At 35.2% G+C, this 22,385-nt stretch overlaps 2 protein-coding genes across 4 annotated transcripts in view; one reads left to right on the forward strand and one right to left on the reverse strand.

The window, feature by feature from the left end:
- Positions 1-7,434, reverse strand: part of LOC117329526 (glutamate receptor 2-like) — a 38,494-nt gene extending 31,060 nt beyond the window's left edge. Inside the window, exon 1 of one of the 2 annotated variants that reach the window (XM_033887510.1) lies at positions 6,978-7,434. In XM_033887510.1, coding sequence (XP_033743401.1) covers positions 6,978-7,059 — 82 coding nt within the window. In that variant the 5' untranslated portion in view covers positions 7,060-7,434. The remainder of the gene's footprint in view (positions 1-6,977) is intronic. The other variant, XM_033887509.1, reaches the window with a different exon arrangement.
- Positions 7,435-8,451: 1,017 nt separating this feature from the next.
- The window catches only part of LOC117329527 (glutamate receptor-like), a 117,894-nt gene continuing 103,960 nt past the window's right edge, over positions 8,452-22,385 (forward strand). For both annotated transcript variants that reach the window (XM_033887511.1, XM_033887513.1), the window contains exon 1: positions 8,452-8,642. In XM_033887511.1, coding sequence (XP_033743402.1) covers positions 8,549-8,642 — 94 coding nt within the window. In that variant the 5' untranslated portion in view covers positions 8,452-8,548. The remainder of the gene's footprint in view (positions 8,643-22,385) is intronic.

Raw genomic sequence — 22,385 nt, forward strand, 5'->3', positions numbered from 1 at the left:
AGTCTATATCCCAATGCCAGTAGGGTAAGTGTAATACGTGAGATATGTGTCCGAGGTGACAATTTTATAACGATAAAGTGTTTTCGAATTATTTTGTTCCTGGTTTTGAGATGTTTTATTTAAATAGTTTGTATTCGAGTCTAATACAAACGTTTATCGATAAAACGAAGGAACATAGATATATATGAAGACCCTCTAGGAGCAGAATAGTAGGCATGCTGGGTGGGTAATTGGTAGTTTGCGTCTTCCATTGCAACCTAATGTATATTTAGGTTGAAACGACGTATGTCACATTGTCAAAAGAATGTCGGGCTGTGACAACGAAACTACAAGGCAAAAGTCAAACACTTCTCCATATTCTTCATCGAAGCTTTACTTAGACTTTAATAGAGCGGCATTGTTAACGATGGTATTAGGAAGAAAACCATTTCAAGCAGCGAAGAAATCAGATCATCAAATGCAGTTACCTCCACGATAATGCAGGGAAAATTCTTCTGCTTTGCCCCCGGGAGCCACAATGCTTAATATATAATAAAATATGTATAAAAACATTTATTGATACATCAGGTAAAATGCTTGTGATTACTTTATTTGTATCACCTCATCGCATAAATAAACTACGTATTGTATATATATTGATGTTACTTACAGCATGACGGAATAATATTACTCGCAAGGTGTCATGGCTTGTTATTATGTTTAAGTATAATAGTACATGTACTATCAAAATAACCGCCAGTAGAGTGCAATGATGTATTGACACCGCCTTAATTAATGTAAGCTGATGCCAAGACATACTGCATCCCCCCACCCTACCTTAAATAAAGGAAATAATAGAAATATAAAAAGTGATAAAATAAAATTGATACATAAATAAAAAGATAGACTCAAACTGTTTTGTCCTTTTACGTGATTTCAGAGTAAATACATTTGAAGCATTTATCAATCAAATAGAAAAAGCGAAGGGATACTCCACAAACTGAACACATTGAAATGAAATAAATTATTAATGTCACCAAACATTTTAGAACATCAAATCCTATGTTATAGACCATTCTTATGTAGAATGTACGGATGTTTTTTTCCGTCTAAAAGCTGTATCAAATCTGCCAAATTTAGCTGCAGATGTTTAATTATGTGATATTCGTCATAAAACCCACCTGATGTGAGTGAAAGAAGTATCATTTGTTAAGCCGAAAATGGATGGCGTCTTTTAAACAGCATTAACTCGTTGGAAGTATTGAACCCACAACTGCCTGAAGTACTCAAAGGTCAACGTTAATATTTTCCAAGTTACGCAAATCATTATTGAGTGATGGAATTTACATTTATATGTAGGATTTGTTTATTAGAGCAATATAGAACAGCATCTAGCCAATGTAAACATTCGGTAATGCCATGCTAAATTTTTCATCACTGGCATTCATATTCATAATAGCTACGAAACACAAGGCATTATATTTACACGAGATGCGGTAAATACTAGTCCAATAGCGTCGTAATGCTGTATCGTCAAAACGCCGCATGAAAATAGGTTTACTTAATGAAATAAAACCGCTAATGGATTAACGAAAGTTCAAAACTAATCCTACAACATTCACCAAGGCGAACTTTCATTATCTACTTAGACTCCCCAATACAGATCAATTCAATCACAAAGACTTATTGATGATATCAAACAAATTAATCGAAGCAAAACATCACCTACTTCAAGTCTTTATTACAGCAGCTAAAACCATTGAGCACGTCTATTGCTACGACACACGGTTCAGGTGAAGCTTAAGAGTTATGTCGACACACATTGTTTGCTTTTCTCATCTCCATTTCCCATCAGAACGATGACATAATTAATTCTGTGTAGAGCACACACACGAGTTATATGACGACTTCGGAACCATTCGATTGCGCCTTAAGGTCATAATACTGTTCAAATATTAGATCATATCTAAAATTGAAATTTGCTGTATATAATCCTTTGTATTTACTTAGAAGTTCAATAAAATACATTTTACTAATGTCATAATATAAAAATGTTCTGATAATGTCAAATAGTAAAATATTACATTAGTAGAAAATTAATCAGATAAATAGGCAGACTATGAATGTCTGACGGTATCAGATCGACAGTCAAAGAGACAAAACCTCTTCACTTACATTAATGTTTTCTTAACCTATGATTTATATAGACACACATGCATATATTTAATGAAAATAGTGTTAAAACATCTTATTTTCTCCTTTGCTACTATGTTCGTTCCAGGCTGTTTTTCGTCTTTCAGAAGGACTGTGAGACAGTCTTATATCAAACCTCATATATTTGGCTTACACTCACCACAAAGGCCAGAAGGGTTATATCAGGAGTAATAAACGTTAGGAAAAAGAAAATGAAATGACACCATATAGATGTTTATTGCATATCAGTATGTCAGACAATCGATAAACTACATACAAGAGCTTTGAGAAGGAGGAAACAACTTACACCGTAGCTGAAAACACTTTATATCATTTATTTATATTGCTCTTAACTTTATTTATTTCTATCGCTTTCAACTTTACTATATTTAATGGGGTTATTGTTGGGTTTTTTTTGTAATATACCAAGTCAGGAACATCCAGAAGGATGTTTTCAATATAACAAAACAGTATCGTTATTATCAACTCTTGCCAGGTAAATATATGTTTTGCTGCTCTACTGTAATAGGTTTAATTCATTTTTGTTTATGTAGTTATAGTCTTAATGGTAGTAAAATAACATAGGAAAAAAATCGTTCGCCCACTCTACCTTGCAATTCCATCTTTGGTCGATTGAAAGTTTACAACCGATTTTAATTATAGTTGTGAGTTTTCGGAAAACGTGATGCTGTAAAAGTGCAGTGTTACGTATACAATCTAATGTAAGATTTTATTGAATAATCACTTTTTACGGCATGTATATAATAACATATGAAATTACATGTAATGAAACTAGCATAACTAGGAATCCCTTCCACAATCATTGCAGGACAACTAGTAGGCATTAACAGTTTAAAAGAACCGTTAATTACTACAGACAAATGAACAAAAAAACGTCACCAATATCATTACATTGCGCGATCACTATGGATAGAAAGATGCATGCCATAGCTGTAACGGTCAAGTATTCAATGGTTGATATATGTTTTGAGAAATAATATCAAACTGAGCCTAAAAAAGACGGTTAATCTGAGGATCAGCCCAGAAGTGTGAACCGGTATACCGTACGTTTGTTTTATTGGTGAGGGTTTAATTTTACTGTACTGACAGGCATAATAGAAGATACCGCGAAATTAAATACCCGGCCAATACTCGTATTGTACATTGTATATTAAGCATATATATATATATTAACCTATATGTGTGTTAACACGTTTTCTGGGAATAGTTAAACATAGTTGTGCTCCGATTTCTCTGACTATCAAACGAAAAGCCGCGGAACACTAACACTCCGAAGCGTAATAACTACATGTATGCAGTGTCGAATGAACTGTAACAATTAGCAGTAACTAATGCATGTGACACAGGGTATCGTTTTGTTTTCAACAATTTCAGTAGAATATTTCTTTAATTCACGTTGTTGGTGTCTAACTCGAAACTCATTCCTCATAACAAAATCTTATATGGGAGCATTTAATCTCCAGGCCTTTAGCACGAACTAAAGATGTATATATATATAAACATGGCTTCAACCATGGCTTCAAGTTATCCGCTAAAGAAGAGTGTCGACAGAAAGAAGGATTTGTTCTTAAAAAAAACTTGATGTAGGCACATGCATATCTATCAAACTTAATGTCATGTTTACATTTGAAGAAAGGAGATGGTCAGACCTCAGATCACATTTGTGATCGATTTATGCAGTTAATGATTATACTGACATATTAAATACAAATGCGTGAAGGAAGGTTTTAGAAATGCCTGTGATAAATTCGGTTGAGTTTTCCATGCATTCTAAAGTAATTTGAACGCATGATTAATCGTATCGTATCATTGCTTTACGTTGTCAACCGTTTATCTTTGTTTTCTTTCCAAATTTGGTATATTTCATTTTGTAGCCATTCACTTTCCAACCGAATGATGCAAATATAAATTGTTTGTAGCATACTTGACAAGCGGAAATGGACATATTGTCTAGATACAATGGTAAATAACCTCTATCCAAATATCTATATACGTCGAAAAAATATTAAAAGGTCAAAATCTGAATGAGCGAACCGTGAGTCCGAATGTCTAACTGAAGATATCTTAAATAACGCTGAATGTTTTATGGGTGTTATTTGAAAATAGAGATATTAGTGTTGTTAATGTCGATATTTTTTGTTACTATGTGGATTTGTTGTAATTTTAAGTAGTGAAATTGTTGGATGTGTGATGATATTAGGTAGGTCGTAACGATATTATGGTGATAACTGTAATATGTGGTAAAGATTTTGTGATGATGCTTTACAATAATGATGGTGAGTATTAACAACATTTTTTGATGGACGGTATTGTAGATGCTGGTGACGCACTTTGTTGTGGTACGTTGTTTGTTTGAGAAAGGTTACTTTTTTGAATGGTATTGTAGATACTACTGGCCACCTTTTGATATGGTTTGTTGCTTTGATGAAAGTGATAATAACATTATCAACGTGATGCTGTTTACTACTTACAATTGATAATACTTACTTTGTATTTGTTTTTGCTTTCCAACCACCCACACACGCCTATCAAAAACCTTACAAATCAATTTAAACAGAAATTTTATGTTCCCAATGCTTACAATAGTTACAAGGTTTGGTAATGCTATTGTTTTCCGATTAATCTGGTATTGTTGTACTTTGACGTTTTATCAAGCACGTAATTCAATCAGTTATACTGGCAACTTTTACCATGACCAACAATCTGTTATCCTAACGAATTCTTCGTAATGAACACGTAGAATTTTTAGAGTATGTAATACACCTAGAGACTTTAAATGATGTTACAGGTAAACACGATTTTGTAGAATTTGATGTTTAATAATGTAAAGATATCTTCAATGTAATAGTACCATAGTTTCCTGGGTATGGTCCGTTAGCTATCTGCATTTTATTCCGTGCACTTTCTGTTAAGTTGTTCTTTCTTTTTATAATAGGGTCATATTGTGCGGACTATATGAGATCATCAGCAGTGACCTCCATTTGACCTCGCTTCACCTCAATAGGAAACAGCAAGGTATAGCTGCATGCCAATGCACAGTGAATTATTTTTAATTACTGAGCAGTAGATACCGGCCTCAAATCAAACATGATCTAATATGAACTTCCGTGTCGTGTATGAATTTGACCGCTCGTTACGCAAATCAAGGTACAGGATAAGGTAATAAATCACAAGGATTTCGCTATACGCATGGGACATAAAATACACACGCGTCGTCAAATATAGCATATTTATGAAATATTGTGTTGCCCTATTGCTGCGGTCATGGAATTACAAGCGCTATGACTTGAGTGGTGTGTATATGTTGTCTCCTTTACAACATAAAACATCATTGTTGTATCCTTCATGACATGCATTAGTTGCAATTCGATATTTGGTGATAATATGCACAGGCACTGGTGACAAAATGTACTTATTTTCTTAGTACGTACATAAAACCCTGTAAAATACTAACATCTGCACACTTTTACATAGCTTTATCGCTCAGTACAAGTGCAGTTTACAACACACAATAAGGTCATCCATGTTCTTCAACAACTAATCGATCGTTCAGGATTCTGGTATTACAGATCCGTGTGTATTTAGACAATGATTAGTATCAGATCACAAATGAAACGTGAGAATGCATTATGGTACAAATCATTACAGGTTCCCAGCACAAAGAACATCATTAATAGTTAACGGCTCCTTAGCAATAAATCGCGAGACAGACTCAAAAGCAATTACGTATAGACACGTCTCTGATTGGAACTAGATTACAAACTGTATGTGTGTAACCTTTGTGTAAACATAAGTGTATATGAGCTGGTTTAAAATCCTCGTATCGGCTAAGATTAAGAAAATTAATTAAGTTTTAGTGTCAAAATTCATGAAATGTACATATATGGAATGTATTTGGCACTGAAATGGTAACCAGCTATTAAAACCTGGATACGTTAATGAGCAAATTTAGCATGCATCGTGACCAAATGCATTTCATAAAAATATACAAAATTATTTATAATCATAAGTTATCAACATAATTGTGGTTTCTATGTTACTAAGGGAAATGTCAGATAAACGGGTCACAGACCTGCTAGGGAATGCAACTAACCATGTGCTGTTATATATGTTTAAGAATGATTTGTATCTAAAATTAATGTATCATGTTCAAGCATCAAACCATCATTTGCCATATTTTTGGTGTGGATAGCATATTAAATTTTGTCTACTCAATATATCCTATTTTTTGTTGAAATTGAAAACATATGTAGAAATTACAGCACACCGTGAATATACCGATAACTCATGCCTTGATAAAAAGGGGGTTTGACATAAACGATAATGTGTTGATTACATAAAACACAACCAAACGAAGTATAAGCATCCATTTCCATTTCAGGTAATATAAAGTATATTATATGTACGAATTGATCATGTAATTGTGTGTCATATATGCTCCTAATATGTTTCAAATGACACCATGCTACCAGAAAGCAATTTGTCATAAACATTTGCCTAACACAGCTAACAAATAATATGATATTACACAACATCAAGTACCGTATCAGTAAACTATTATAACCTGGATATGTCTTACCAGATACGACATCATGACATTTGAATTCCAGGCATATAAACACATACTATAATCTATTGTCTGGCAAAAGGAATATATGGTATTTAATTGAAGAAATACAGAGCACTTAGAACTACTTCTACTGAAAGCATGGCGAATGATGGTAATATGTTTATCGCAGCGCTGTAATGGAGGATGATAATGTATCTGTCCTATCATTACTCACCTATCTGTACAGTATTGTCGTCCGAAGCAAGACACAACATCAAAAGCGTAAATTGTAAGTACAATAGTGTCACTAATGCCATTTTTCTTTGTTCCTGATCTCTCGAGAATAGGTGTCTATCTTGAACATACTTTGAGAATTACTTTCACTACTGCCAGGCGCATACTAAGGCGTCCACAACGCATTCACGTTAGCGCATGCCTGACTAGGGTCGTCTCAGCACATCTTTCCACCGTTTTCCATATACACTAAACCGTCGCCCGTAAATACAGTCTGTGCTATTGCAAATATGAGTCAATGTGAGAGCGACGCTGTACGTTAGAGATAATTGCACAATGTTTTCTTTCACTGTCCGGATGCAGATCGCGTTCGCTAAATTAACCAATATTTCGGCACATTACATCTTAAACAATTAGCAAGGTCCGCGATGCAAATCTATCTCTCCTGAAGCCTTGCTACAGAGGCTTGGAGAGCGGGCTGTCAGATCAATGGAACGTCTCCCTACATTTCTATGCACAGGCTTGGAGGGGAGGTTCGGCATATTCACCCCCTGAACACATCCATTAAATATCATAAAGCCGTTTTCCAGACTCTGTACACAGATAAAGGATCTCTGTAGCACAGTTGTAGTTCCCTATTAATTTACTTTACGTTTCACTGCACCCGACGAATTCCTGTGTACATTTTTACTACATTTGTTTGAATGCATTCTAAGCCAATGTCGAATATACACAATTCAATCGTTATAATAAATTCTCTGGAGACATATTATTTAATTGTTTTTTAGAATTCTCTCAAAGCTGTAGATGAAATATGTTTACAGCTGGCTGAGTTTAAATGAATATCAAACATTTTAATTTTAGTGAGAAATGACAGACGCTACATAATGTTTGATTATTATATACTATACGTAGATCAGGATGGAGAAAAAAAGATTAACCTATATTTAACACATGATATATTGCTTGGCCTGCTTCGTTGTAATTTTTCAATTGTGTCAGGAAATAAAAAAAGTATAAAATATGTAATGCAACATATTCACATTCTTTAAATTGTGCAATCATTCACAATTAACCGGACCACATTTTCGTGCCAAATGATATTTATTATTTTAATGTAATTTAGAACCGTGCACCTCTCTCCGCTCAGTACAGTAAATCAGCGTCAGTGTGTTGTAATGTTGATTGTTTTTAACATTATAGAAACGAGGAGGGATTTATCTATAATTAACATTAGACATGTGCCGACCCGCCCGCCTCTTTCAGTAAGTATAGCGTGACGTGCGTATGCTCGTCCACACTGACAGTATAATTAGCGGTTTATACTGACACCTTTCGCTCTAGCACGGAGACCGGGCATCTCCATTGACATCCAGTTGACTCCATTTTCTCCTATAGAGAATCCTGCGGCATCTCAGCCATTTCTGCGCGTGCGCGAACCGGCTCTTCCTAGAAATCTCTGGATGTCTGTTGAAGCGAACGTTAAACAACTAACTGTTAGCAGCGCATGGCGTGACCGCTTACTATGGCGATTTCCTATGTTGGACATATTGTAGATATAACACAGAGAAGATGAGGAGTTGTACTGTAATATCATATATATTATATTTATTTTCTGGCTTTGTCCTTTTTAAGGTAGCCAGCGCGGAATGGGCTTACAACATAAGTAAGTATCTCTAACCTTGTCTGCATGTTTATACATCGTAATATGTATTGAGTTTGTACAACATAATTATTTATATTCTATAACACAATTATTTGAATGACTTTTCAATAATTAAAATGGTTAATGTAAAAGTATAAAATTAGAGTTAAAATTTCAATTATCATCCGTCAAAGTCTTATTTGTTTTGAGAGTCATGTCGATTGGAGTATCTAGATGAGATCATTGTTGATAATTGTGTGCTCGCCTTTGTCGAGACAGTAGTCGAAATATCTACAGATTTCTTGTACAAATACACACAACCCTATTGCGCATTCTGGGGGCATTTTTATCGATTACGAACCTTACAAGGCATGGGAGATATTAGACGGGTAATTGGTAACGTGTCGAGGAAGATCTTTATATCAAACCAATTCTACTGGATCGATCGATTCGGTCCCCCCTTGGGAGGATACTGACGCTCGACAGGGAGGGGGTACCAACTAAATCATTATCATTAAATCAGCGGAACAGAACAATGAATTACATTTGTCCTCAAAAATCGACAAGATTCAATCGGCGACCGCCCATGTATGATATGAAGTTGGTTAGGGCAGAACATTACTTTAGTTTTCAGGCGACAGCGTGGTGATACCTAGCTCGAGGTTAGTAGACATGCATTATTAACATCTGCGAAGAGACACTTCGGCCATTGATCTTAATTTAGACTTTACTATTGAACACTAAAAAGACGAAGATACGAAACACAAATAAATCATTAATGACAGTTTGGAATCCATTCTTGAAGGTATAGGACACAAACAAGTAGTAAAGAAGCGTATGGTGTTAACGGGTTTGATAAGATTATTGAAAGTTGTGGGGGAAAACAAAGCACTAAAAAAATATTGTCACTTTTGTTGTTGAACTTAACATGCAATACAAATTCCGGAATATGCTTGCCGGTGTTTGTTTGTCTCTTGAGGTTCCCTCACACAATGATGTAGCAAAGTGTCACATCGGAGTTGCGATAAGGGTATCCCTTGGTGTATAACTCTACCTGTTCCTGAATCGTAAAACAAAGTTAAATCCACACTGCTGGTCTTTTGGGGAATGAAACCGGTGGTTGGCTGAAAGTCTGTTGGGTTTATCACCGTGTATTGTAATACTTATTCAACCCTGAAGAATTATTTATTTGATGGCAGGAATTTAATTTTCGTTGAATTACTTTCCTAGTTTTGTAAGCTAAATTAGCTTGGTTTTTTTTACGTTATAAAATGATGAAATAAACATTAGTCTACAATCAGTAATATATACCTTGTCTAAATCTAAGTATAAATTTAACAGTCATTTTGTGCCTTAGATATGGAATATTTAGTTTCCATCATCATTTTTTTCACATTCCAATAAAATCATAAGACGTCAACTCAAACTGATAGAATCACAAAACAAAGAAAAACAAAACTAAGTCTGAAGGTGCATGTACTTAATTCACCCTATGGTAACCGCAGATAAAATTTCATAATAAAATGCGTGTCAATAAAATACATACATCTGGGTTTTTTTCTTTTAAAATATTTATTGAATGAGTAGCATATATAATAACATCTCTGGCCAGATTAAAAATAAAATTCAGATGAGTATCATGAATCGCATGTGCTATAAACGCGGATGGAAGGTCCTAATAAACATATTTATTGGACATGCCCATGGAACATACTCAGGAAATCATCATCATTTCTAAATTCTATTTTTTTATGTCACATAGGCGTAATTGTGTGATGCAAGACGAACTTTACACAAACTTGTAGACAACCACACGTCCGTGTACATGGGGTATCTAAACGTCAAACGCAGAATACTACACGTGCTGTCGACGAGTGCGATAAACCGCAGTCCATTAGGTGTATTGATAGTTAAGCTAACGTGAGTCGACGGTACGGACTCGACATTGTACTGTCCTCGTACAATGTGACAAGGTGATATCATCTAACCCTGCCAAGGCCGTGTCATTTCAGAATGAAACCCATTACAATGGTCACGGACTAGATACTAACGTACTCTCGGCACATTTAGGTAGTTTAAGGACGGATTAATATTGAATTGAGACAACATGAGCTCTCTCTCTCTCTCTATTGTCCCATTTCACTCAAAAGGAAAGGAGACCATTCAATGCCCAACGCACACTAGAAAGAGTCGGTCACACTCCCTCGCGTATCCATTTCATATTGGAACGACGAGGGATTTGTTCAAATGAGAGGTCGGGCCAAGTATCCTTAGGTTATATGTTTATATTAACATTTACACTACAGCCCCACTATATAACGTTTCCTTTACAGAGGTAACCAAGGTTACGAGTCCAAAATTTCAAAACCTTCTTTGTGACGTCATTATTAATATTTGTGATGTCAAAATTGCCATGTCGGCGATAACGAAAGATCGCGGTTGAAAAGGCTGTTCCGTCTTTGACGATAATATTTTTTTTCATTCCCCGTAGGAGCAAAATTCCTGGATACAGATTTAAAAGATAGTTGCAAAACGTGATTATAAGCATAGAACTGCTTTCAGTTTGAAATTATGGGCTGAGTTCTGCGTTAAAAATAACGCTGAACTGTATCAATTATTCGGCGTATATTGCTTCTGTTACGAAAACTATATTTCAATGTGATAACTGTTTAATTGGCTGTTTTTATCCAATTATTTGACAGTAAAGGAGAATAAACTTCATTGATGGACTAGAAGTCCATGATAAGTATCGTCATCCTCATAGCACGTTCAAATCACTCTGGATATGAACCTGTTCTCAATGAACATTAGTATTTCATGTTATTTTAAAATGACCAAATATACAACTATTTAAAATTTTATTAAGTTACGTGGATAATGCCTGTACCAATTGCTACTGTTGTTTTAATATTTGTTCTTAAAATAGCTATTAAAGTTCTCCTCTGAATTTTCACACTTTTATTGCCACTTGCATCCCTATCGCGTCCGAAAGGACGGACGAACAGCTGTATGGTACAATTCTGTATCCATGATTCAGCATACACTGTTAATTTCTCAAGTACTATACTTTTTCATGCGTATGTCATACAATGCACATGTTTGCACAATCGAACTATGGGTGTGGTTTATGTTGATTCTATTAGTAACTATGGAATTAAACTTATATATACCCCTGATTATTTTATAACCGTATATTCAGATCTTGTAGATTCTCTCGTATACGTTTTAATTTTCTACTATACCCAGGGATAACGTATGTTAAATAGAGACTACGAATCCCCGGATGATATTTAAAAGTTCCATCAGTGATTCCATAATCTAGGAATCTCCGATAGGGGGCAGCACCTCCATTATACACTTCTTCTCTAAATTATGTATCTTCTAACAGAATACGGAGTAATATATAAATACCAAGCTGACAGAGGCTGGGCTCGGCTATTGAGAGCTTAAGTTCGTATCCATTAGAAGTGTATCATATATCGTCGATATCTGTATACCAACCCACTACTTCACAGATCAGATGGTGTAATAATGTCACAGTTCCCAATTCAACGTGTACGTTACATGCATAAAATGCATAAATGTAAGTGAGGTTATGGTATATATCGGGTATTGTTAAGAACGGAATATCAAATTTTATAAAGTACACGAGGGACTAGGGTTGTATAATATTCTATACTGACATAAGTGGCGTATTTATTATTAGTGTTCAGTAGGATTTATTTAGTAATTTCCCAAAAGTATAGTCTTATTTTACCATATATACAATTAAACAAATAGCAGACAAAAAATCCCTAGTAAATTAATTGTTTTCATATGGGTAGAATGCTTTACAGTTTGACAGACAAAGCAATCATGATATTATATTATAACGCAGTTTAACGGGGTATAAGGAAGGGTGGATAAAACAAAACCATTCAGAAATGCCCCATGTAATTGAATACATAATGGTATGTCTAGACATCAACATTATATATCTATCTGTAAGATATACCTCTTTATGTAGGCGTATGATTTAGCAGATGCCGGTAGAGGAGACATCGCATGCTGCTGGGCATATTTGTCCAAAGTAACCGTCACCTCCTACAATCCTGAATTACAAATAGCGAAAGTTTAAAACAAGAACAGCCAGCTAGATTAATAACGCAATGCTTTAAGTGAGAGTAGACTAGGATGGCTGGCGAGTGAAGACAATGGTGGGTATGAGTAGGCTGGGTGTTGGGAGAGTGGAAGATGATAAATAAAGTAGGAAGAGGGGCGAGAAGTGGTTCCCAGTGCATGGACATTTCCCCGGGTTTTCAAGGCTGTTCAGCATACATTTCTTAATGGTAATGATACGGTTCATTACAGTTTAATCATTTTATCCCGGAGAGCAATATGTCAAATTGTTAAATTTGCCACATAAATAATGCTTCTTTACAATGAATATCACAGTAAACTTATTTTGTTTCTACTTCTATAACATCATCATTTGTTACAATTAGGTAAAATCTCCATTCCTCAGCACAACACATTAGGTCAACAAAAAATAGGCGTGGAGTACCGAGCAATCAATTGAGAAAAGGAAACAATTGAAAAATAATTTATCTTATACTCTAATTCAGTCCACTAATGCAAAAGAGCTAACAGGTACAAGTATTAATTGAACGTTGTAATTTGCAGTCATATATCCCAGGTCATATCTTCATCCGTGTACTCGGCTGAAGCACATAAAATATATCGAAGATAGTTGTTGCTATTCACATTCTGATTCACAATCTATAAGCGCTACGTATTCAAATAAAGAACGTATACTTATGTGAGCCTCCAATAGGCAAGTTGTTGAAACACGCCAACAACATTTGCAGAATAAGTATATAGGAACCTTACCTAATCACTCTTATATTTTGCAACATTTGCGAAACCGTATCAACTTGTATTACGTGTCATCACTCTTGTTGGTCCTGGTTATAATTCGCAATGTGTTTTACTGTAGAAGGTAACCGACTTATCCATTCTTGATTGTTTGGATGTAAACGTGAGGGTGAGATTGTCTGTTTATGGGAGGAAACAGGAGTTCATATAAGTTTGTAGTATGGTATAGATTAACATCATGATATTTAACTTTGGAATAGATAAAGAAAGACGAATTGCCATGACCGGCTATTTTCTATAACCCCAAACAATAATGCGATGCAATATCAATCTGATTTTGAATGGATGCGTAATTAAGACATTTGTTTGCCCAACTATATTACCCCTATGACAATTGACGGCTTGTCATTCTAACCCGTTCAAAATGGTTGCAAATATAACATGTATTGATCGGAGGAGATATAAAATATTAAATAGCCCTGAGCGTCTGCCGATATAAAGCCAGCTAATAGTTTCTCGTGTCCATTCTAATGTAGGACAAAATCCCAAAGGAACGTCTATAAAACGAATAGTTCCGGACCACCATTTCGGAACGGCTATTATCGTACCTCGTATTGACATAACGGTTCGTCTATACCAAATTACCCGCCTTCTCAGTTCAAAGGTGACGAGATAGAAGGTAATATGCACCTGACTTGTGTAGTGTTGCCATGGTTATTTTTGATTTACGTCCTTCTAATAAAACTGTTTTATTCTGTAAAAGATGATATTGTTTTCAAAATCTGCGCACTCAGTCTTCATTTGTCTGACTTAAATATCGATCGGAATCATGAAAAAATGTAGGTCATTCATAGTTGAAATGTAAGCATGAATGATATACGACGCCATGTCAATGCGACAAGAATAGTTTCAAAAATAAATTTTGATTGATAAGTTGTATAATACCCGACATGAAATGTGCATAAAATAACTTGTATTTATTTAGTTATAAAAATTTCGATACATCATTCTTAAGAGATTTTTTCTTCGAGAGCGTTCGATCCTTCAGCAACCATTGTATAATAATACCATAATGGTTCATATAGATTATTTGCGCAAAAGTTTCTACCAAGAGTCGCAGGGAACCATTTTATTTTATTTTCTAGTTTCAGTTTAGTGTCTGATTATGCATTCGTTGTGATGTATCAATGACTAAAATTCTAATTACGACCCGGAAAGACTTATTTTCCTATCAATTCTAACAAACTGTCGCTTCAAAGAACAAGCATTTGTCACCACATCTCCCCATCATGCCCTGACAGAGAGGCTTTAAGCACTGAACTTTGAGTTAAATTATGCCTCTTCAATTGATTTAAATACCAGTTTGTGACTCAGGATTTGTGCGACTCCGTTGACCTGATCAATCTCTTTATTTCCACCCATTTCCATACCTAATTGAATTTTTGTTTCACACTGTGCCCACTTCCCTGTCGGTCGTGACTTTGAATCTGATTACAAGACAAAAATCTGCATAGCGTAAATTTAAGCATTTGTTTACTTCGAAATCGTGCTTCTTCTTCTGAAATACATCCTTCAAATATATTTCATTTTAAAGGCAAGGTATATTTTTAATGTGCCTGTTTTATGTTTTTCAAAAGCTATTCACAGGTATTTCTTATATCTTGCACCATCAAATCAACCATAATCGAAATACATTTGTATTATACTGAATCATTTGTTTTCTTAATTCAACCGTAATCAGTTTGATTTATAGTCAACATTTGAAAAACAAATGAAATGTTGTCCTTACCAGTTCAATGTGTACAAAGGCACGGTTCTTTTCTGTTTGCGCTAAAATTAGAATAACATTTCCCAAGACAATAACGCAATGGATACTCCGTAGGCAATTTTTATCCTTGAAATGTCATGGAGAACATGCTTTCGCTTGATACACAGTAAACTAAATAGTACACAACGGGCCTGATTTATATGCAGAGGAAAATGTCGGAAGTCACTCTAAATGATACTATGTCTGTGATCACTGACCAGGCTCTGTTCTCCTTAAAAGCATACTTGCTGAATAATAGAAGTATGTATTATCGTATTATTCCATTTGTTACTGAATGGAGTTTGCTTATATTTCTGTTATCAAATTATCCTAAATGTCTCAGATAATGCTGACCAAACTTTAGTCGTCTTTATTGCGTCATGATTTGAACTCGTCACCTGCCAGTATATATAGATTCACTTAGACTGGTTCACTCCTGCAGGCAGAAATTAACAAATATAGCCATGGTTACTTTGGTTTGGTCTGGCAGATATATATCAGCAAGTGTCGGTTTTATAGGCTTTTGTCTGTGACAGGGGACATATCCCATATCTACCCTAACAAAGAATATTTACATGGCGGTTTCGGTGAAGTAGGGGACGTTCGCCATTACGAAACATCTTGTTCTGTTTTTCATTACTATTACCAAAATATCCTCATGTATTATTATCATTCAGTACTCAATTGTACAATTTAGAGTAAAGATCCTTTATTTCTAAGGTAATATTATAAGATATATAATACTATCAAAATACATGTGTAGCTATTTACATTGGAATCACAAATTGTTATCCGCCTATAACCTAGGAACGTTATGAACATCGTCTTTGATTGGCTGTTAAAGCGGCGTAATAATTTCTTAGAGAAAGAGTCCATTAATAAAAGTGAATTTCTAAGAGGATCGTGTACAGTAAATTGAATTATAAGAATTAACTTGAATATGTTTGTTATGATATGGAGCTTTAACACGAAAATCGGGTTGTACTCTTGCCATAAACGAGTTGGTTTTGTATTATAGTTCCACAAAACATAACAAATATATATTTAAGTTAACCATGAAATGTTTAACAATAGTTTATGTAACACGCGGATTGGTTTGTTATTATGTTCGTCACGGTATTTATACTACATGACAAAGTTTACATGAGGCATGAAGTCGATCTAATTAAAATGTAGATGCTCATTTTACTATGTTGCTTAACACATCTAACGACATCGCATAATGGGGTACGTCAGGATTCTAATCATTGTTGACATAGAGCACATCATATATGGTAGAACCATCGTTTAGCCTCCCGATAATTGGGAGTTCGAATTACCAATGTACAATATGTATATGTATATTTTTTTCTTATTTTGTTATGATTCTTAATGACCTTAGCTGTTAATAGGACGTTAAACAAAATAAACCAAACCAAACCAAATTATGATTCTTAATACCATTTTATTTTTCTTGGTCGCATTTAATAGATTTTTTAAACATTAAATGTATTGTTGGTATAAAGTATTTAGTATAATGAAAAAATGTTGTGATAGAAAATTTTCACTTGGATTAAAGAAAAAATATATCAATCGATTTACTCCGTATCGTTGAAAGTGAAATGTAAACAAACTGCAGCGTCGACAAGGGCCACACATGGGTTGGTAGTATAAATGTCTATTTAATATGTCAATTTTAATTTATTTCATATGGTATCGATTGGCTACATATGCGATATATTTTCGTATTCCGCTTTCAACGGGAGAATATATTACACCAAGGAAGCCATTCAGTAATTGGAACTGCACCAAAATAATTAACAGCAGCCTGTAGAGAAGGGAATTAAAATTGCCGAGTTTTTTTCATCATTACTTGTAAAGGGTCTTACTAGATCAGCGGCACGTGGATCCTGGGGAAGAGTAGCAATACCGTTGTAAAAGTGATGTTCAACAGTACCTGGATAGACCATCCGCGTCTATATTTGGTTATGGAATCGATTTTTCCTTGTCGTTTCACAAACGCATCCTGGTAAAGTAACTAATACGGTGTCAGAAACCTCCATCGCGTACGATTGGATTCGTATTTTACGAAATATCATCTAATGTTTTTGTCTCTTAATCTTTTTTTCTACTGTTCTTTGAGTCACTGACAAACAGATGTTGAAGCGAAAGAGACAATAAAATATATATGACGTCATTAGGACCTGGAACGAAGTGAGATGGTAGGCCCCTACAATATTTATCACCCAAGAGGGGCGATCAGTTCTGCTCACGTGTTCTCATCAAAACGATTATTTTTTATATGAAGACACTTTGAACAACGTATACACTCTATCTTCCTGCAGTAGAACAGACAGCTAGTTGTAAAGTCCGGGAGTCTTTACATGTATATGTGATATACTTTATATATTTGTATTTCAGTGATAACATTTTTATACTTCATCCAAAGTTTATTGTATATACAAACATTCGATTTTGAGATGTATCAGTGAACCTGATTAGTAAAAGTATAGGGATTTGTAAAATAAACATTGACAAAAAAATATACAGGTTGTCGATTTGCACGGTTGATAACGTATCCATCATTCACGGTGTAAGGAATGTTTTCTTAGAGGATGTTAATAACATGGGTTTATCTGCGCCACTACATGGGTTGCCACTGGCTATTTCGTTTTCTTCCCAGATCGTGTCCTGTAGCATTTCAAGCTACCCTATCAACAAGAATTGTTTAAATACTAAGATATATGACATGAAGCAGACCTAGTAGTTAAACTGTGTAAACAATATAAAATAAAATACCTGCATTGTTTGTATCGTATACATGTACAATGTAAGAAATAAAGACAAAGATCGTGTTCCACTTCAATAAAAGTCGACACTGCAGTACCAGAACTACTATGCCTGGTAATATTGCAAACAAATCCCGGTATTTCCAATGTTTCCATTTCCTTCCTCTTTTTCATTACATGATGCTAGGACATTAAGGCATAAAAATGCCCTTTTGATATAACGAATACAAGAACGCAATTAAATAAACAGATAAGATGTAAAAAAAAAAAAAAAAAAAAAAAAAGACGATGTGACATTAAAAAAGCGGTAGAAATAATCCCTTTTGTTATGTTACGACATTACGTGTTTAAGACATGACCTTGGGTGATGTTTAAGTCATCTAGCGATGACACCGTCGCCAAATGGTAATGCTATGATTCAAAATTACGGAGAAGTTTCCTGCTGGTAGAAAACTGTCCTTGGGACGCTGTATTTAATGTTTGTCGCTAATGTTTATATGTCGAAGGTCAAAGCAATGTAATGTCGACAAGGCCAAATTTCAGTCTCGTTTCGATCTTATGCTAGGTTTACTGTTTGGTCCCACCATCAGCATATTGCTTAATGCTTGATATTGTCGTAGGATGATGAAAGGAACAGTAAACTGGCTTCCATTTATTTGAAACGTGGCCGAAGCAATGTTTGATAGTCAATGGTTCATTACTCAGTCTTAAAGCTGCGGGTTTTTCGATGGATGTTGTTGAAAATTTGTTTGTATCATGCCTCGTAACTGAGAAAGGTCACGAGAAGATAGTGTCAACATATTATGGAGCCGCCCAAGGGCGTTTTATGATGTCATCACACTAAAATGTCTTAACCTGGACACGAAATCATGGCCTTAGCTGTTGCCATGACTAAAAGCCCACATTATCAGACCGTCAACTCACATCAAGCTGAAAGCCAAGAAGAGAGCAGCCAGTGGCAATTTTGTAGACTTTTATCAGGAACGTAACACGTTCAACACTAAAGCTGAAAGCGAGATACTTTTGCCGATTATAAATAGGATAAAAGAAGATAGGAAGAGGGAACAAGAATATATCTAAAATAATGCAATGGGAGCAGTACATTTCCTTTGTTCATTTTGGTATCCCCAACCTGAGAATCCAACATTTTTGTACACTGCATTAAACGCTTAAAATATGATGGTTTTATTCACGCAACTACTGATGACCACATTATCCTTAGACCAAGATCATCCAATTCGACAAAATGTCTTCCTATCCTCAACCTCGGTTCAAACTTAGTTTGCGACAGGAATTTATCATATTTATGATCTTTTTTAATAAGCATTTGACCATAATTTGTCAGGGTGACTCCTTTTAGATCATGCAGGTGTTATTTTTCTATATCACTATTCTGCCAATCTGGAAGATTTACTGATCTTTCGTGTAAGCGCGAATGTATGATGAATACCCAGATAATAATTGTATAACCGTGATACATGCATTTTTATAATCACATCTAATAATAGCTATACCCTCTAATAAAGTGGGTATATGAATACTTGCATCGGGGTAGCCGTCCGTATTGAAGAGTGTTCGGAGTCATGTTCATTACTATCTCATCCCCGTTTATGAAACTTGAGTCAGTACAGAAGTATTACCAGTAGTGACACCAGTAGTAATAACAGTAGTACGACCACTCGTAATACAAGTAGTAACACCAGAAGTACCACCAGGAGTAACACCAGGAGTAACTCTAGTACTTTCACCACTCGTAATATCAGTAGTAACACCAGTAGTTACACCAGTAGTAACACCAGTAGTGACATCATTAGTAGTAACACCAGTAGTAACACCAGTAGTATTACCAGTAGTAGCACCAGTAGTAACACCAGGGTATCGTTTCACAAAGCTTCGTAACTTACGAATTTTGCGTAAGTCACATTTACGATTTACTAAGCGTTTCACAAAAACTTCGTAACTTACGAACGTTCGTAAGTTACGCAAAAACCTTGCGTAACTTTACGCCATATCCACCCTGTCGTAACTTACGAAAACAATTTAAAATCGTGCGCAAGCATGCACTTTTGAAAAGAAAATAATGTCGTACTCAATCACAAATTAGCATAAGAGAACGATTATGCCTTGTGATCGATTGTTTCGAGGTGAAACCGGGTTTTGAATGTCGAGGAGGGATGCCGGCAAAAATACGCAAAACTTACGAAGTTCGTAAGTGCGTTTCACAAAGGTGTTCGTAACTTTTTTCTTATCTTACGTCAAAATCTTACGTTCTCCCGGTAAAGATATACCACTCTCTAACTTGGAGGTAAAAAAGGACGCCACTTCTGAGGTGAAAAGTGTACGCCGGTCCTATCCCCGAGTCACGTAAATGTACGCAGACTATGAACTTTATTTTGTTCTATCAAAACAACCGTATTATTGATAAAATATCAAATTTTCTATAAAATTCCAATTCATATTGTTTATCAAGCGGTAAAACAAACAGTAACATCGCAATTTTCACATTTTTGCTCAATGCCCATAGACATACATAATGTCCTTAAAATAGACTAACTGTTGGCATAGTCTGCGAATATGCGTACAATTAGTTTCATGACAATGGGTATTTTGCCGATCATCCCTCCTCGACTTTCAAAACCCGGTTTCCACCACGAAACAATCGCTCACAAGGCATAGTCGTTCTCTTTTGCTAATTTGTAAATGAGTACGACGTCATTTTCCGTTCAAAAGGGCATGCTTGCGCACGATTTTAAATTGTTTTCGTAAGTTAGGACAATGTTGATATGGAATAAAGTTACGCAAAGATTTTGCGTAACTCACGACCGTTCGTAAGTTACGAAGCTTTGTGAAACGATATCCTGTAGTAACACCAGTAGTATTAGCAGTAGTATTAAAAGTAGTAACAGTAGTATTAGCAGTAGTACCACCATTAGTAACACCAGTAGTATTAGCATTAGTACTAGCAGTAGTAACACCAGTAGTAATACCAGTAACATTACTAGTAGTAACATCAGTAGTAACACCAGTAGTAACACCAGTAGTAACACCAGTAGCATTAGCAGTAGTTACACCAATAGTAACACCAGTAGTATTACCAGCAGTAACACCAGTAGTATTAGCAGTAGTAACAGCAGTAGTATTAGCAGTAGTAACACCATTAGTAACACCAGTAGTATTACCAGTTGTAACACTAGAAGTAACACCAGTAGTAATACCAGTAGTAACATCAGTTGTATTACCAGTAGTACCACCAGTAGTAACACCATTAGTAACACCAGTAGTATTACCAGCAGCAACACCAGTAGTATTACCAGTTGTAACATCAGTAGTATTACCAGTATTATTACCAGTAGTAACACCAGTAGTAACACCAGCAGCAACACCAGTAGTAACACCAGTAGTAACACCAGTTGTAATACCAGAAGTAACACCAGTAGTAATACCAGTATTATTACCAGAAGTAACACCAGTAGCATTACCAGTTTTAACACCATTAGTAACACCAGTAGAATTACCAGTAGTAACACCAGTACACTACCATTAGCAACACCGGAGGTAATACCAGTACTACAACCATTAGTGCCATCAGAAGTATTGTCAGTAGTAACATATGTACCAGTAGTAATATCAGTTTTATGCTAGTTTTAATGCTAGTAGTACCAACAGTAGTAGATAGCATCAGTAATTACACAAGTAGCATTGCAAGTATTAAAACCAGTAGTAAAACAAGTAGTAACACCAGTAGTAAAACCAGTAGTAACATCAGGAGTAACATCAGTAGTAACACCAATTGTAATACTAGCAGTTCAACCAGTAGTTATACCAACAGTGTCACCATTAGTACCCTGTCATCCCGTTCCATCCCAGCAATGTCATGATACGTTACGCACATTTAGAACCTAATATAGTTTTCATTTCAAATATTTTGTGGAGAGTAAAATCCTTTTATTACTTTTTTTATCAATATTTCATGAGAGAGCAATAGTTATTTTTGTTAACTCTGGCTTACTTTTGTAGTTGTAGTATAACCATAGTTACAGAAAATTAACAGGTTTGATCCCAGTTCCTTTTCTCTGTGAAATATAAGTATGTACAATGTACATTGATAATGTATCTTTCTGAGGTCAAAATTGTCAGGGCAGCTTCGAGAGAATACCTAATGCTATATATAGTACCTTATAGTGTCATTCGCTCTTTTGTATATGCGGTGTTTTATTATATTATATCATTCATAACAATATTTGTCTAAACTAGATACCGTGGGCGATACTCCTTGCAGTATATAGAGAACATTGGTCATCATCATGAATATCAAACATGTTTGTGTTTCTATTC

This window comes from Pecten maximus, chromosome 6, assembly GCF_902652985.1.
Source record: "Pecten maximus chromosome 6, xPecMax1.1, whole genome shotgun sequence".
NCBI lineage: Eukaryota > Metazoa > Mollusca > Bivalvia > Pectinida > Pectinidae > Pecten > Pecten maximus.